Consider the following 16534-nt stretch of genomic DNA (forward strand, 5'->3'; position numbering starts at 1 on the left):
TGAAACCGAAGTCAAAATACAAAATACTTCTTTGTATTACTTTTACTACATTGATCTTTGATGCTTACAGTAATAACATTTGTAAAATTATACTCTATTATATGTGCAGAGAGTTTTGTGACTTTTGTACTGAAAAAAAAAAATTTGTTTCTGCATTTTAAAAATCAACGACCCAGTGATAGCCTGCAATATTATAATTGAATTTATCATCCACTTGGAAAATAACATGATTACATTTGAATTTCTATACCATACTACAAATGAGAGGTGGGCTAATTAATATATTGACATTTCTATTTTATTGCAAGATAATGTCAAATATCTAACTAAAATAATTCACCCTACTGTGATGTATTCCTTAATGTTTCTTTGTGTATGTTTCTCTTATACTTAAGTTGGTACACATCAATTGTTTTTGACTAATTTTAATGTGAATTAAATAAAATGATATACTTCTATGTGAGATGTATTGTTTTATTAGTGTCTGTGTATTTCAGTTTACATCTTTTTGTATCTGGAGTGAATTTGATTATTATATAAAAGAGGAGGGATTACTCTCCCATAGTACCTGTATTTGGTAAAATGAGTTTATTTGTTTGTAATGATTTTTTGTCCTTCCTCCAGTACACATATCCTTCCAAAAAATCTGTATTTGAAAAGTTCTTCTTTACCTTGTCACTAAATACTTAAAAGCATTTCCAAAATAATTAAACCTTACTCTAGATTATGCCACCTTTCAAAATATGGTAAGTTGAAAATTACGTCACTTTTTGAAATATGGTGATGGCAGATTTTCAAGGCAGCACAATTTATGGTCCAAAGACACCAGGGTTTTTCCAGCAACTTTACATTCCTTTCAACATACATGTATTGCGTATGTCATCCCTACATTGCTGTTCTTCAACCAGAAATCAGCAGACATTTTAGATGGCACTCACAAACCCCTCTGGAGGGGCAGGGGTGGAACTTGAAATATCAAGGGTATGTTTAAGGGGTACTTGAAAGGATTTGGGGACTTAACCCTTTCACCACCATGGTTTGTCCCAAATCCATTGTTTTCTATGGTAAAGTTGGACCTATATACAGGGAACTGGGGTGAAAGGGTTAAAGGGAGGACTGAAGACTGACAATGTCACTTTTAAAAATTTGCAATTTTTTCAAGATTTTTTTACAAAAAAAACACCAGGAAATATTGCCCCTAAAATACAATTACAAAAATTTCACACGTTGAACAAATCTAACTAAAATCAGCCTATAAGGAACATGTATACCAAGTTTCAATCAAATCTGTCCTGTCTGTGTATATAAGGGAATGTCAGTATAAGCCATACTGAAGCAATTCTTCTAGCAGAAGAATATTGCCAAAGGACTTAAGTCTGCACTCACTATCTCTGATATTATGCTACGTATGTCCTCTATACTATTCATGTCTATAATAGCTTCAGGGATATTGGCCTTTTTAAACTCATTTGCATATTTTTGACACAAATATGACACAAATATGATCATGTAAACAAATTCACATCTCCAATCCTGGGCCCACCTGAGCCCAAATACTTAGATGGTTGGTGCTGTACTTTTTTTAGTTTGATGTGGATGAACATGCACACATACATAGATACATACATGCATACATATGCTAACGACTTACCATATCAGTTCTCTTCAGTACAAGTCATCGTTGATGACACAGTCCCCACTTGTTAATGGGTACTTTGATTACAGGTCCTCAGAGAGGATAGAGTCCTCTTCATTAGGTCTGTGATAAAAATACTTTTGAATAAATTTGCTTGATACATGTCTGAGCTGTAGTTCAGGACATGAAAGAATCGTAATAAAATGGCCACATGGCGGCCTTATTGGATCGTATCACAGAACAAATCTATGTGCATATGTATGACAGACATCCAGCTCTATGGGTTTGCTCAGAATTAGACATATGCATAATTAATGAGGTACAGTATGAAGCATCATAAGGTCTCCCATCATACCATATATGAAGGGTGTACCACTTGTGGTTCCTGAGTTATGGACAAATATGTATATTTGAGGTCAAAGGTCATCGACGTCATGTGACATTTTGTCAAAAAAAATTGTAGTGCTAAGTTATCCCTATATACCAAAAATCAGACCTCTAGCTCTATTTGCTTGCTCAAAATTAGATATGCACATAACTAATGAGGTACAATATGTGGCGTCATAAGGTGTCCCGTCATACCATATATGAAGGGTGTAGCACTTGTGGTTACTGAGTTATGGACAAATATGTATATTTGAGGTCAAAGGTCACATGACATTTTGTCAAAAAAATTGTATTGCTAAGTTATCCCTATATACCAAAAATCAGACCTCTAGCTCTATTGGCTCGCTCAAATTAGACATGCGCATAATTGATGAGGTACAATATGTGGCGTCATAAGGTGTCCTGTCATACCATATATGAAGGGTGTAGCACTTGTGGTTACTGAGTTATGGACAAATATGTATATTTGAGGTCAAAGGTCACCGAGGTCACATGACATTTTGTCAAAAAGATTGTAGTGCTAAGTTATCCCTATATACCAAAAATCAGACCTCTAGCTCTATTGGCTCGCTCAAAATTAGATATGCACATAATTGATGAGGTACAATATGTGGCGTCATAAGGTGTCCCATCATACCAAATATGAAGGGTGTAGCACTTGTGGTTACTGAGTTATGCACAAATATGTATATTTGAGGTCAAAGGTCACCGAGGTCACGTGACATTTTGTCAAAAAAATTTTATTGCTAAGTTATCCATATATACAAAAAATCAGACCTCTAGCTCTATTGGCTCACTCAAAATTAGATATGCACATAATTAATGAGGTACAATATGTGGTGTCATAGGGTGTCCCATCATACCATATATGAAAGGTTTAGGACTTGTGGTTACTGAGTTATGGACAAATATGTATATTTGAGGTCAAAGGTCACCAAGGTCACGTGACATTTTGTCAAAGTGTCTGAGATATCTGCGTGAACGGATGGACTCATGGATGGACTCACGGACGGACATGACCCCCCTTGACTTTATCTTTGGGGACTAAAAACTGTGTAACTGCATCCTTTTTGCAATATGAATACGATGAGAAACTAAATTTTTATTTTTCTTGGCCTTATACATGGGAGTCTATGGACTGCCTTATACATGGGAGTCTATGGACTGCCTTATACATGGGAGTCTATGGACTTCCTTATACATGGGAGTCTATGGACTGCCTTATACATGGAAGTCTATGGACTGCCTTATACATGGGAGTCTATGGAGGTGAAAACTAAAAAGTCCTCTAACACGGCCAAATTTGATCGCATTGTAAAACAAATCGATGTGCATCTGTATGAGGTAGGGTACTATCCTTGTACTAAGTTTGAACGAAATCGCTCCAGGCGTCTCTGAGATATCTGCGTGAACGGACGGACGCACGGACGGACGCACACACGCACGCACGGACGCACGCACGGACATGACCAAACCTATAAGTCCCCCCGGACGGTGTCCGTGGGGACTAATAATACAGGGCTCGAAATTAGCGGTAGTCCCGCGTCCACAGACTACTAACTTTTCCCCGGGGCTACCAAAACCCATGAAATGGTAGCCCACACGGACTATCAAAGCCCGGGAAATAAAATTACTTAGTGGACGACATGTTGATCGCTGTGAGATGACCGACGCTCATACAGTCAACCCAGCTAGACATAAAAAGGCCATACTATGACTTTATTATGCAAATTAAGAGGCGACAGTGCAGTCGAGTATTTTTGCGACAAACTTTCGATAAAATATCATTATCTGAACTGATGTACCAGGATGACAGGCTTGGGAAATGATGGCCAATGAAAATTCATTTTCATAGTTATTTAATCACAATGCAACAATCACAAACACAAAATTATTCAAACTGCAAAGAAAAAGGCCATCCACAAATTACGCGTTCCGAAGTGTATGAGATCATCCCATGATAGTATACCATCGTGGAGAAATACATACAGAATTGCCAAAATAGCCACAAAAGTATTTTGAACATGACTGTACCGAGTTGACATCCTGAAATTCAAAGCCAATCTATTTTTAGCCATGTTATGTTTACAAGTGCTGAGCGAAAAGTCGTTGTCATGGCGAACATAAAACTTTGCATATAAGCTGAGTCTGCGTACCTGTTAATAGGTCTTCAAACTTTGAGGCGTCACCATTATCCACTACACATGCTATACCGTTCTCCTGGGGCTATGATCTGCAGGTAATGATATCAAATGACTTGAAAATTCACTTCCGGGATAGAAACATAATCAAAATAAATATTTCATTGTCTAGATATCAATAAAAATACCCTTTACAAAAAACCTCTTCATTCATGCAGGGGCTACCAGACCTTGTCGCTGGGCTACCAACTTGAGAAAATGGTAGCCAAATGGGACTACCGAGCAAAAAAGTTAATTTCGAACCCTGTAATACATATACCAAATGTCAGCTAAATATTGCTTATATTGTTGGACATGTTGAAAAATGCTGAATGTATGAGTGACCATGCATATATTCGACCCAAGTTTTAGACACAATAGATGAAACCATCGCAAAAATAAATACATGGTCATGACCATTAATTCATTTTCGGGATGGTTTCATGTATCGTGTCTAAAACCGGGCTAAAATATATGCATGGTCACCTATTCATTCAGTATCTTTCAACATGTCAAACAATATAAGCAATATCTCGTAGCAAACAAAATTCATGAAAAATGGCTGACTTTGTCCCTTTAATACACATATCATTATTATCAGAAATATCTTCTATCGTTAAATGAAATTGAAGGACTTTTTGTGAGACCCAAGGCAGTGATGATACACAAACAAAAATTACTTCAGAATCTTTAATTTGAGAAATTTACAAAAAAATTTCACACAAATCAATTCAAGACTTTCATACACGAAAATTTATGAAGACATGGGACTGAAGTGCCCGTTAAAATGAATAATATCTTAAACATCACAACTTTTAAACTAAAAGGTAAATTGTAATTTAAACAAAGATCATGATCAATCACAAAATAAAATGGAACGCTTGTGGGCCAAGTTTTGTCGCCTTTTGAAAAAAATCTCCGGATTTGCAAAAATTTTTACAGAGCGCACTACTCACTGACAAGTTCTGGGGCCCTGTTGTTGTTCACATAAAAATTTTCGTAAATTTTGACAGTTTGGAGAGTTTCTTGATAATATAATGGAAATAACTGACTCCGCACTGACCATTAACGTTTATTTATGAGTGCAGGCTCGAGGAAAGCCAAAATTAATGGGCTCGCCAAGCCTCGCCCGTTAATATTTGGCTTTCCTTTCTCCCTTGCCCATAATTAAATGTTACTGGTCAGCGCGTCGCCCATTATTTCTATCATGAAACTCCTTTACAACAAATTTTACAAACTTGTTTCAGTTTGTAATAAATTACATATAATCCTGTGTCGCTAATGCTTCAACAGGTTTTACACTTAATGTTATTCATCTAATTCTGGTTTTTCTTGCCGTAGATGATTTCAGCAAACGATAAAAATTATAATCATCTTTATCACAATTGAATGAAACTCCTTACAACAAATTTTATGAATTACTTTCAGTTTGTAATAAATTATGTCTAATTCAGTGTGGCTAAACTGTATATAAGTTTACACTTAAATTATATTTATGAAAACACATTTACTTCATACATTGGATTGTTGGATCAAAATGAATTTATTTCTTTACACTTCAAAGGATTTGTTGTTGGCACAAGGGGTAGATCTTTTATGTGACCAAAGACTGCAATTATATTCTAATATTCAGATGTCTTTATCGTAAAAATTTAATATGCATCTTTTTCGATAATACTGCAACCATGATCAGTGTAAACATTTTCAAGTACATTATATGCAAAGTGATTTTCATGACCTTTGAGCTAAAAATATTGAAAATGACTTTTAGTTTCTGTCTTTTTATAATTGTACAAAGAAAATAAGATAGCCTGCAGAATAATCAATAATATTTTACGAATTCTTTATCAACTTGCAAAATAATGTGTTGTGTAATTATTTTTGAATTTCTTTACTGTATCTTTTCTAAATACATGCCACTACACATGATATGGAGTCAAAGGAGCAAAGCAATGAACATAATACAAGGAATGAAACCAGCAGTGATAACCTGTGCAGATAAGCGCGATGCGAAAAAAACTAAGAATGTTAAAAACCTATGTAAAAGTACTATTAAACTAAGTAAACAAAAAAACTCAAAGACTGGGCAAGTGGTCTCTGCCAGTCTGCTTCCTGGGCAAAGGTTTGGGTTGCAAACTTGGGTTTGCAGACCTTTGGAAAGCTGAAAGTGAAAGTGGTTCCAGCAGGCCGGAAGTGACCACCTTTTTGAGTGGGAGTACATGTAATGGACGGCCCAAGCATCAAATTTTATTGTGACATGAAATGATTTATATGTTGGTAAATATGCACAACAGGAGTACTTTACCTTATAAACGCTTGCATTTTAACGACATTCACAAAAATTGTGCAGTATTTACGAAGAAATCCATGAATATGAGAAATCTTCCATTTTTGTTAAGTTATTAAATAAAGTTCAAGTTTACTTCACAAGTGCAAAGTATATGTACAATGAATTCATGAATATCAGACACGGGCTGAACATGATTGTGAAGTCTAAATCATGATGATGATGATGATGATGATGATGGTAATGTTGGTAAATTGCCATGATGACGTCAATTGAAGAATTGAAATATCACGGCTAAAAATCATCAACGTTCGGCTGCTCAAATTTTGCAAAGATTGTATCAAACTTTGTTGGAATAACCAGCATTTTCACCATATTCGTTGGCTTTGAAACAACATAGTTTCAAATCTTTCAATTCTACTGTTCTAATGAATAAACTAAACGACGACACTATAGGATTATCAGCAAATATTATCACAAAGATATAAATCTTTCACAGACACTGTTCTCACAGTGACCCCTGACCCTGTTTTTCAAGTGGTAGCATTTGCATGACCTGAAAGGCTTGGATCGAGAAGTAGGTCACTGAGAACTCCCTAAGTTTCTACAGTGTTGTATAACAGAATGTGGTTGATACACAACTTTACTACATATTCAATCATGTGACACCATGAACAGTATTTGCAATATCATGCTAAAGGGGCCTGTCTGCCATCAGTTCTGTACCTGTCTCTAGTTGGCTTACTGACACACCTACCGGTATGCACAATGGCTGCTGCTCCTGAACGTAAAGTTTTTGAAGAAATCGGTGAAGATTTCCTGTGTTGCACCATCTGTCTGGAGCAGTTCAAGTCTCCTAAATTCTACCATGTCTGCATACATTCTGTGAGCAGTGTTTAGTCACACTGGTTGAGAAGACTGGATCTCTAAACTGTCCAGAATGTCGACAGCAATATCAGCTTCCTGTTGGAGGAGTGCCAGCAATAAAAGGCAACTTCTTTATGAGCAATCTGATTGAGATATTCAAGCAACGACTGGAGTCTATGCAAGGAAGTGAGATCAAATGCGAAGGCTGCCAACAGAATACAGCCACTCACAGGTGTATGGAATGCAGATATTATCTATGTAATATCTGTTTCATGCATGGCCCACAGAAACCTTCCGCTCACACGGACACATCAACTAATGACTATTGAAGAATTTGAAACGGCAAAATCAACCAGTGAAGTCACACCAAGAGCAGTAGAATATTGCAGTGTTCATACTAAGAATGAAATTGAATTCTACTGTGAAACCTGTCAGGTACCTGTCTGTTCAGACTGCACCATAGTCAAACACCGCATACCAGAACATGTACACAGAGACTTGAAAGATGCAGCAGATGAGTATCTTACAGAATTGAAAGCCATGGTTGACAAACTGAAAGTGAAAAAAGATGAAGCTGAAAAGAACAAAACCCTGGCCAAGCAGATACACACTGATCTTACAGAGCAATGCAGCAGAGAAGAAAGGAAGGTGAGAATGAAAGCAGAAGAAATCATCAAGAAAATAAAGAGAGAAGAGCAGAGACTGATAGATGAACTGAAAAACAATTACAAAATGAAAATTAAAAGAGCAGCTGTTGATATTGATGAGATGGAATTAAAACATGGTAACATTAAGAGTGCATGCAGTTACATAGAGACACTGATGCATCATGGGAATGCTGCTCAACTTCTATCCACCAAGCGTGAAGTTGGCACTCATATAAAGCAACTAATTACCATGGAAACTACAGCCAGTTGAACATGTTGACTTTACATTCAGCCCACATCATGAATTCTCTGAGCATGGAATTCTGGGAATTCTTAAATCTCAATATGACATTGAAATCTCAAAGTGTACAGTTGAAAACATTCCAAAACAACTCTGGAAAGGTGACTCTGCAGACCTACTGATCACAACCAGAGATTCCAAAGGAAAACAAGTCATCCCAAAACAACAAGTGAAAGCCAAGGTAAGAAAACCTGATGCATCATGGGAAGACATCAATGTAGCTGATAACAGAGATGGTACACACAGAGTTACAGTGGCTGGACAATTGGATGGAAAATATCAAGTTACCATGACAATAGGAGATCAACCAATACCAGGCTGTCCTGTCATCATACCTGTCATCAAAGGATTGGTGAAGACCATTGGCAGTAAAGGAAGTGCTGAGGGACAGTACAACAATCCCAGGAGTGTGGCCATAAACAAAGACAGAGACATTGTCACTGCAGATAGGGACAATAATAGGTTGCAGATAATCACCAGAGAGGGAAATTTTAAGAAATGCTTGAAATTCAAACAGTTTAAGAAGCCTTTCACACCATGTGATATAGCTATATCAAGTGATAATACATACTATAGTTTAGATAATAACAATAAGCAAGTAGTTGTCAGTGATGAGAATGGACATGTCATCAGATGCTTTGGACAAAATGAGTTGAAAGATCCATATGGTATTGGGATTAGTCCTGTAGATGGCAATGTCTATGTGACAGACAGGGGTGGGCATTGTGTCAGGGTTTATACACAACATGGCAAATATCTCAGATCATTTGGGTCAAAAGCTAAAGGTACAGGGCAATTCAATGGTCCCTGGGGTGTAGTCATTTCAAGTACTGGAATGGTATTTGTAGCAGACTACTATAACAAGCGTATCCAGGTATTCAATGCACATGACCAGTATTTGTATTCCTTTGATTGTCAGAGTGGGGATGGTAAGATGAGATACCCCATAGGAATAGCAATTGAAAATGATAAATATGTCTATGTTACTACTGATAACCCTAGTAGTCTACTGAAGTTTGAGAGTAGTGGTAAGTTTGTTTGTCGTATTGATAGTAATAGGGATGGCCTGAAAGATCCAAGTGGTCTGGCACTGACAGATGATGTACCTTGCAGGGTCTTGTGGCAGATTGGGAAAACAACTGCATCAAGGTGTTTGTACAGTGATAACATCATAATACAGTGTACCAGATAGGGATTTGTTGATCAGCAAAATGCACAGGTGGAAAAATAGTAATAGCATGTTGGTTTACATCTTTTTGACTAAACATCAACAAGGACAACTTTCATTCAATACTTCATGATGATAAATTCATTCCATTATAACAGTAAATGTTTACATTTGTGCATTAAAAATAGCACAAAAAGAAATAAAATGTATTATTTCAACATTATTGTGAGACTGAGCTTCATGCGGCATATGTAACATAGTGAAAAAAACTCTGTTGTATTGCCTCTACAAGATGATAATATGTACTTGAGGTTTTTCTTGCCATTGATAGTTTTGATGACAGATAAAAAAAATAGTGACAACATCACTGTTCGCTCCCATATAGTTATCAAAACAAGCCAACAATTGTATGAAACATGGACATACATATACAGACAGACTGACATACACAGACTGGCACAGAGTGATGACATTGACCCCAAGTGTGCCTTGGCCCATGGAGTGTCCGAGAGTGATAAAGATATAACAAACAGCTGAATGTAATGATAAAATAGTTAAGTATAGGCCTATACAGGCACTGAGAGTGAATATGTTACAGCAATTTGATTAGTTTCTTTTCCTTTTCTGCTTCTGTGATAATCTTTAAGAAAATCAATCTGCAAGGCAGTTTATGTATTGACAAATATATTATCTTTTACAAGCAACAGTAAACTGTTCTTGATTTTTCATTTACAATATTTGACATAGACTGAAATACATAACATGCAACCAATGTTTACACTTTGCCCATACACCAGATGCATGGAGAAATTTCAACATAAAATCATCAACTCAGAAACTCTACAGGGAAAAAGTAAACATTGTTGTCTTCCAGAACAGCTGGTGCATCCACATCTGGAACAACTTACAAACTTAACCAATTACACAAGGATGATGACACAAGAGGTATAAAATTACCAAAAAAAATCTTAAAAATACAAAATGAAAGATATCCCAGTAAAAGTTTCGCAAAGTTGCCCCAAAAATTCAAAATTCCGGATTTCAAGTTAATTTCAATATATCATGTTAACAAAAACCCTAAGGACCAGTTTACTAAATATCAAAGCAATCAGACTGGTAAATTTTGAGAAACAAATTTTTGACCAAAAATGAGAAAAATTGGCCCCCCAAAATACAAAATTGCAGATTTCATCCTAATTTTAAATATATCTAATTAACATAAACCCTAGGAACCTGTACACTAGATATCAAAGCTACCAGATCAGAAGTTTTAGGAGAAAAAAATTTTGACCAAAAAAGGCAAAAATTGCCCCCAAATAAAAAAAAATTGCCAGTTTCAACATACCTTCAATACATTATATTGAGATTAATCTTAGATACCTGTATACCAAATACATGTATCAAAGCTATCAAATCAGCAGTTTTTGGATTAAAAAAATTTTTATCAAAAATTGGGAAAATTGCCCCAAAATTACAAATATGACAATATCAATACAATTTGTACAAGCATGACTGAGGTCATTCTGAGGAACATGAATATTAAGTTTCATAGCAATCAGACGAGCGATTTCAGAGAACAAGATTTTTTGACTAAAAACGGAAAAAATACCCTAAAAATACAAACATGCAATTTTTGCACACATAATTTAGAATACCTAAAGAAATCTGCGTACCAAGTTTCAACCAAATCTGACCAATGCTATTTTTGGCACTGACATGTTCATTTGAACAAATACATCTCCACCCCTAGGTACACCTGTACACCAAATACTAAGACAGTAGGTGCTACGGTTTAGGAGTTTTTTATGTGGACGGACTAACAAACATACACAGCGTTCTCACCAGGCCGCGATTCCGCGACATTCTCGCGTATTTTTCTGTTTTGTCGCGGATTTCTTGGGCGTGCGTGCCAATAGTGGCGCGCCTTTGAAATTATAAACTTTCGTGATGCCAGCCGTACGGCGCGGCCGGCCGTATCATACAGCCAATACTTCTCACCATGGACGTAAATGATTGACGCGAGTAATTACACTTCCTGGTTGAAACCGAGGCAATCTGGAGGCAATACCCGTCAGAGGGCGTACTTAAGCCACAGTCACTTGTGATTCGATACATGATGGCCGATGTGTGGATGCATTATCATTACGTATACCACACAGCGGCCGTCGTGTATTAAACCACACGAGACTGTGGTAGTCTGACGCACTGGACGTGGTGTTCGCCTTGCACGCATACCGGTACATGTCCACGGAACTGGAGGCGTCATGGGCACGATAAATATTTTCAGGCTACGACAACGATAATCCGAACTACGAAAACACAAGAATGTAAAGCTTGTATATCCCTAAGGAATTACATGAACATTTTTCGAAAACAACGAACTCGAAGCTGGTAGCATTATACTGTGAGTTCCGCATGGCAACCAGGGTCTTGACGGGAACGACGTTATAGTGTTCGTGTCGTTGAGATTCAGTGAATTTTTGTTCTCGAAAAATAACGCAACTTTGTCTGAGATAATTTTTAGGTCTTTGCTATGTTTGGAATCATGTATAAACTTCGCGGGAGATACGTGTTGTGTGATGTTATCAGGCATTTGCTCCGTTCCTCGCCCATGTGACCTAGTACCTACGACTGGAAATGGCCCACTGCCGATTGATGATATTATTCCAAAAGTAGTTCCGAGGTTTAAATGTGGAATAGTTGGAGGAAATTTCTCTTATTATGCAAACAATTATCAATTCTTGGCTTGCGCATGTGATAAGTATATTATTCCAGGCGAACTTATACGTGAGAACATGGGCGTCTTTTTTCCGTGCTTCAATCAATTGACAAAATTTGTAGCCTTGGCTGGCGACCAAAATTTCACGTCAAAAGTTGATGATTGTTTACAAACATCATAGGGATATGTTTCCTGATCTAAATAAATGCTGACTTGGCCTATTCCTTCTGCTGGTTGTGAAAGGGGGTTTAGTGTGCGAAAAAAAAGTAACTCATGACAGGAATCAACTGGGAGCTGAACGACTGGACACTCCAGCAACTACTGTTATTGTAGAGGGCCCCGAAATGGACTTTCACACTGGAAAGAACGAAAGTCCCATAGACTTTTCATTAAAAGGCACTGATATTCAATATCAGTTGATATTTTCACCGAATGTTTACAAAAAAGTTGTTAAGTTGAATGAGTTGTTGAGTCCTTTATTTTTTCCATGCATAGAATAAGGTTCGTATTTGCAGTTTGACTTTTTTAACATATTTATATATTGTCTCACAAAAATCATCCGTTGTCCCGCTTTTTTTGGTCAGCGGGACAAAATGTCCCACAAAATTTTTTTCTGGTGAGAACACTGCTCTCTTAGATCTATCTGCTGCATTCGATACTGTCGATCACGGCATCCTCCTCCACCGTCTTGAACATACTTTTGGCATCTCGGGAACTGCTCTATCCTGGTATCAATCTTACCTCTCAGGCAGAATTCAGACTGTAACTATCAATAGCATACGATCAACAACATCATCTATCTCTTTTGGTGTCCCGCAAGGCTCAGTTCTTGACCACGTCCTATTTGTTTTGTACACTGACCATATTTTTAGCCTCATCAGAAAATACTCATTAAATCACCACGCCTTTGCCGATGACAATCAATTAAAGGAAACCACAATCGATCAAATAAAATCAACTGTTGAATCTGTGCAAAGTTGTATCACTGCCATCAAGCAGTGGATGACATCTTATAAACTCCAGTTGGATGACAGTAAAACAGAGGCAAGACTTATATCTTCACCCAGACAAGCTACCAAATCATCTCTACCTTCACCCATAATTCTGGGCGATTTTGATATAATTTTCGCCCCCAGTGTCAAAAACTTAGGAGTCACACTTGACTCTAACATGAATATGTGTGAACATGTAGAATATTTGCAAAGCTGCATACATTCAAATTAGACAAATTAGCTCTGTTCGTCACTTTCTCTCCTTACAGGCTACTCAAACGTTTGTCTCTGCACTTGTTATGTCTCGTTTAGATTATTGCAATTGTCTCCTTTCTGGTTGCCCTAAACAGCTTATAGACAAGTTGCAAAGAGTGCAAAATGCTGCCGCTCGTCTCGTCTGTAATGCTAAAACGTACGATCATGTCCAACCCCTTTTGTAAAAATTACACTGGCTGCCTATTAGTTCTCGTATCCACTACAAAGTTGTATCTACTTGCTTTAATTTAGTTACGGGTACAGGACCGCAATCTCTGAACTTCTACATCAATACACTCCAAAAAGACAACTTCGCTCTTCCACAGATTATCAACTTCTCAGTATTCCAAGAGTTTCCACAAAGACTTTTGGCGAGAGATCTTTCTCTTACATTGGCCCTGCATTATGGAACAAACTTCCTTCTGACCTTCGCCACTCCAACTCTACCCTTTCCTTCTGCCATTCCCTCAAGACTTTTCTCTTTAAACAGTAGTTAACCTTTTTCGTTTACGTAGTCTCCAGTCCCGGTGGTTCAACATTTCCTCTGTTATATTGTATTTTTGTCACTATTGCACCTAGAGCTCTCTTCAGAGATTAGGCGCATTACAAAATGTATTTTATTATTATTATAATACAAATTGCAATTCAGTGACACACAGCAGTGTTGTTGAAATTAACTGCTAATTTGCCTACAATCCAGCGTTCTCACCAGGCCGCGATTCCGCGACATTCTCGCGTATTTTTCTGTTTTGTCGCGGATTTCTTGGGCGTGCGCGCCAATAGCGCGCCTTTGAAATTATAAACTTTCGTGGTGCCAGCCGTATGGCCGGCCGGCCGTATCATACAGCCAGTACTTTTCACCATGGACGTAAATGATTGACGCGAGTAATTACACTTCCTGGTTGAAACCGAGGCAATCTGGAAGCAATACCCGTCAGAGGGCGTACTTAAACCACAGTCACTTGTGATTCGATACATGATGGCTGATGTGTGGATGCATTACGTATACCACACAGCGGCCGTCGTGTATTGAACCACACGAGACTGTGGTAGTCTGACGCACTGGACGTGTTCGCCTTGCATGCATACCGGTACATGTCCACGGAATTCGCGGAAGCTGGAGGCGTCATGGGCACGATAAATATTTTCATAGGCTACGACAACAATAATCCGAACTACGAAAACACAAGAATGTAAAGCTTGTATATCCCTAAGGAATTACATGAACATTTTTCGAAAACAACGAACTCGAAGCTGGTAGCATTATACTGTGAGTTCCACATGGCAACCAGGGTCTGGACGGGCGCGACGTTATAGTGTTCGTGCCGTTAAGAATAAGTGAATTTTTGTTCTGGAAAAATAACGCAACTTTGTCTGAGATAATTTTTAGGTCTTTGCTATGTTTGGAATCATGTATAAACTTCGCGGGAGATACGTGTTGTGTGATGTTATCAGGCATTTGCTCCGTTCCTCGCCCACGCGACCTAGTACCTACAACTGGAAATGATTGACAACTGGCCCACTGCCGATTGATAATATTTATTCCAAAAGTAGTTCAGAGGTTTAAATGTGGAATAGTTGGAGGAAAGTTCTCTTATTATGCAAAAAATTATCAAATCTTGGCTTGCGCATGTGATAAGTATATTATTCCAGTCGAACTCATACGTGAGAACATGGACGTCTTTTTTCCACGCTTCTTTCAATTGACAAAATTTGTAGCCTTGGCTGGCGACCAAAATTTCACGTCAGAAGTTGACGATTGTTTACAAACATCATAGGGGTATGTTTCCTGATCTAAATAGATGCCATAGCACTGACTTGGCCTGTTCCTTCTGCTGATTGTGAAAGGGGGTTTAGTGTGCAAAAAAAACGTAACTAATGACAGGAATCAACTGGAGCTAAACGGCTGGACACTCTAGCAACTACTGTTATGGTAGAGGGCCCCGAAATGGACTTTGGCACTGGAAAGAACGAAAGTCCCATAGACTTTTCATTAAAAGGCACTGATATTCAATATCAGTTGATATGTTTACCGAATGATTACAAAAAAGTTGTTAAGCTTGAATGAGTTGTTGAGTCCTTTATTTTTTCCATGCATAGAATAAGGTTCGTATTTGCAGTTTGACTTTTTTTAAATATTATATATTGTCTCACATAAATCATCCGTTGTCCCACTTTTTTTTGGTCAGCGGGACAAAATGTCCCACAAAATTTTTTTTCTGGTGAGAACACTGCATACATACATACTTACATACATACACACAGACGCCATTTTGCCACTTTTTACGAATACCTCCCATTTGCATATATACATATGCATATATGGGAGCGTAATAATAAACTTGGCCTTTTCATTGTTAAATGAAACTCTTTTACAACAAATTTTGTTTACATTTGTAATGAACAGCATTTAATCCAGTGTACAAAAATGTAGCTAAACCTTAAGCAAGTTTAACAATTAATTTCATTCATGTAAACTCAATCTATTTATATCCTTCATTCTTAGACTTAATGCCTTTCTTTCTTTACATTTCACAGTATCAATTGTTTTTTGAGACCACAAGCAGTAATGATATACAACGAAAATACTGTTTTTTCTTTTGACAACAATCTTTCATGCAATTTTAATAATACCCCTGATCAAGCATATCTTGTATTTTCATGACTTTTGTGCTGAAAATTGTTTAGTTTCAGTTTCTGTATTTTAACATTTCATGTATGTGATACTAACAGGAAAGGGAACCTGCAAAATAATCTATGTTCTTCATCCACTCAAAAAATAACAAAGTTAATTACATTTGAATTTGCATACATACAAAATTAAGCAATAACGCCCGCCATGAGAGGGTATACACGAGATTTTGGTACAATGCCCAACATATATCATGAGCCGATGGGCAAAGTGCTATATGGAGCGAATTGTACAAAATCGACTGTATACCCGACTATGATGGGGGTTATTGCTATTACATTATATCAATTTGTGTGTTTTTCTTGTCTTGCTTGGGTATTATCATCATTCCAAGCCTCAAATGCAGAAAATGTACGTATGAGAAATAAAATATCGGAAACTCAGCGCCCGAGACCAAGCATTT

At 37.3% G+C, this 16534-nt stretch overlaps 2 protein-coding genes across 2 annotated transcripts in view; one reads left to right on the plus strand and one right to left on the minus strand.

Annotated features, from left to right (window-relative positions):
• Window positions 1-16534, minus strand: part of LOC139127962 (echinoderm microtubule-associated protein-like 2) — an 89750-nt gene that overhangs the window by 51251 nt on the left and 21965 nt on the right. The gene's annotated exons all lie outside the window — the stretch shown is intronic.
• On the plus strand, window positions 8595-9497 carry LOC139127889 (tripartite motif-containing protein 2-like). The gene has a single exon (XM_070693745.1). It carries the CDS (start codon window positions 8595-8597, stop codon window positions 9495-9497), a length of 903 nt encoding a protein of 300 aa, XP_070549846.1.

Source organism: Ptychodera flava, unplaced genomic scaffold, assembly GCF_041260155.1.
Source record: "Ptychodera flava strain L36383 unplaced genomic scaffold, AS_Pfla_20210202 Scaffold_39__1_contigs__length_1403739_pilon, whole genome shotgun sequence".
Taxonomy (NCBI): Eukaryota; Metazoa; Hemichordata; class Enteropneusta; family Ptychoderidae; genus Ptychodera; species Ptychodera flava.

What these genes read in the sequence shown, in the direction of transcription:
- LOC139127889 (XM_070693745.1), top strand. Translation starts at nt 8,595, where the DNA reads ATGACAATAGGAGATCAACCAATACCAGGCTGTCCTGTCATCATACCT.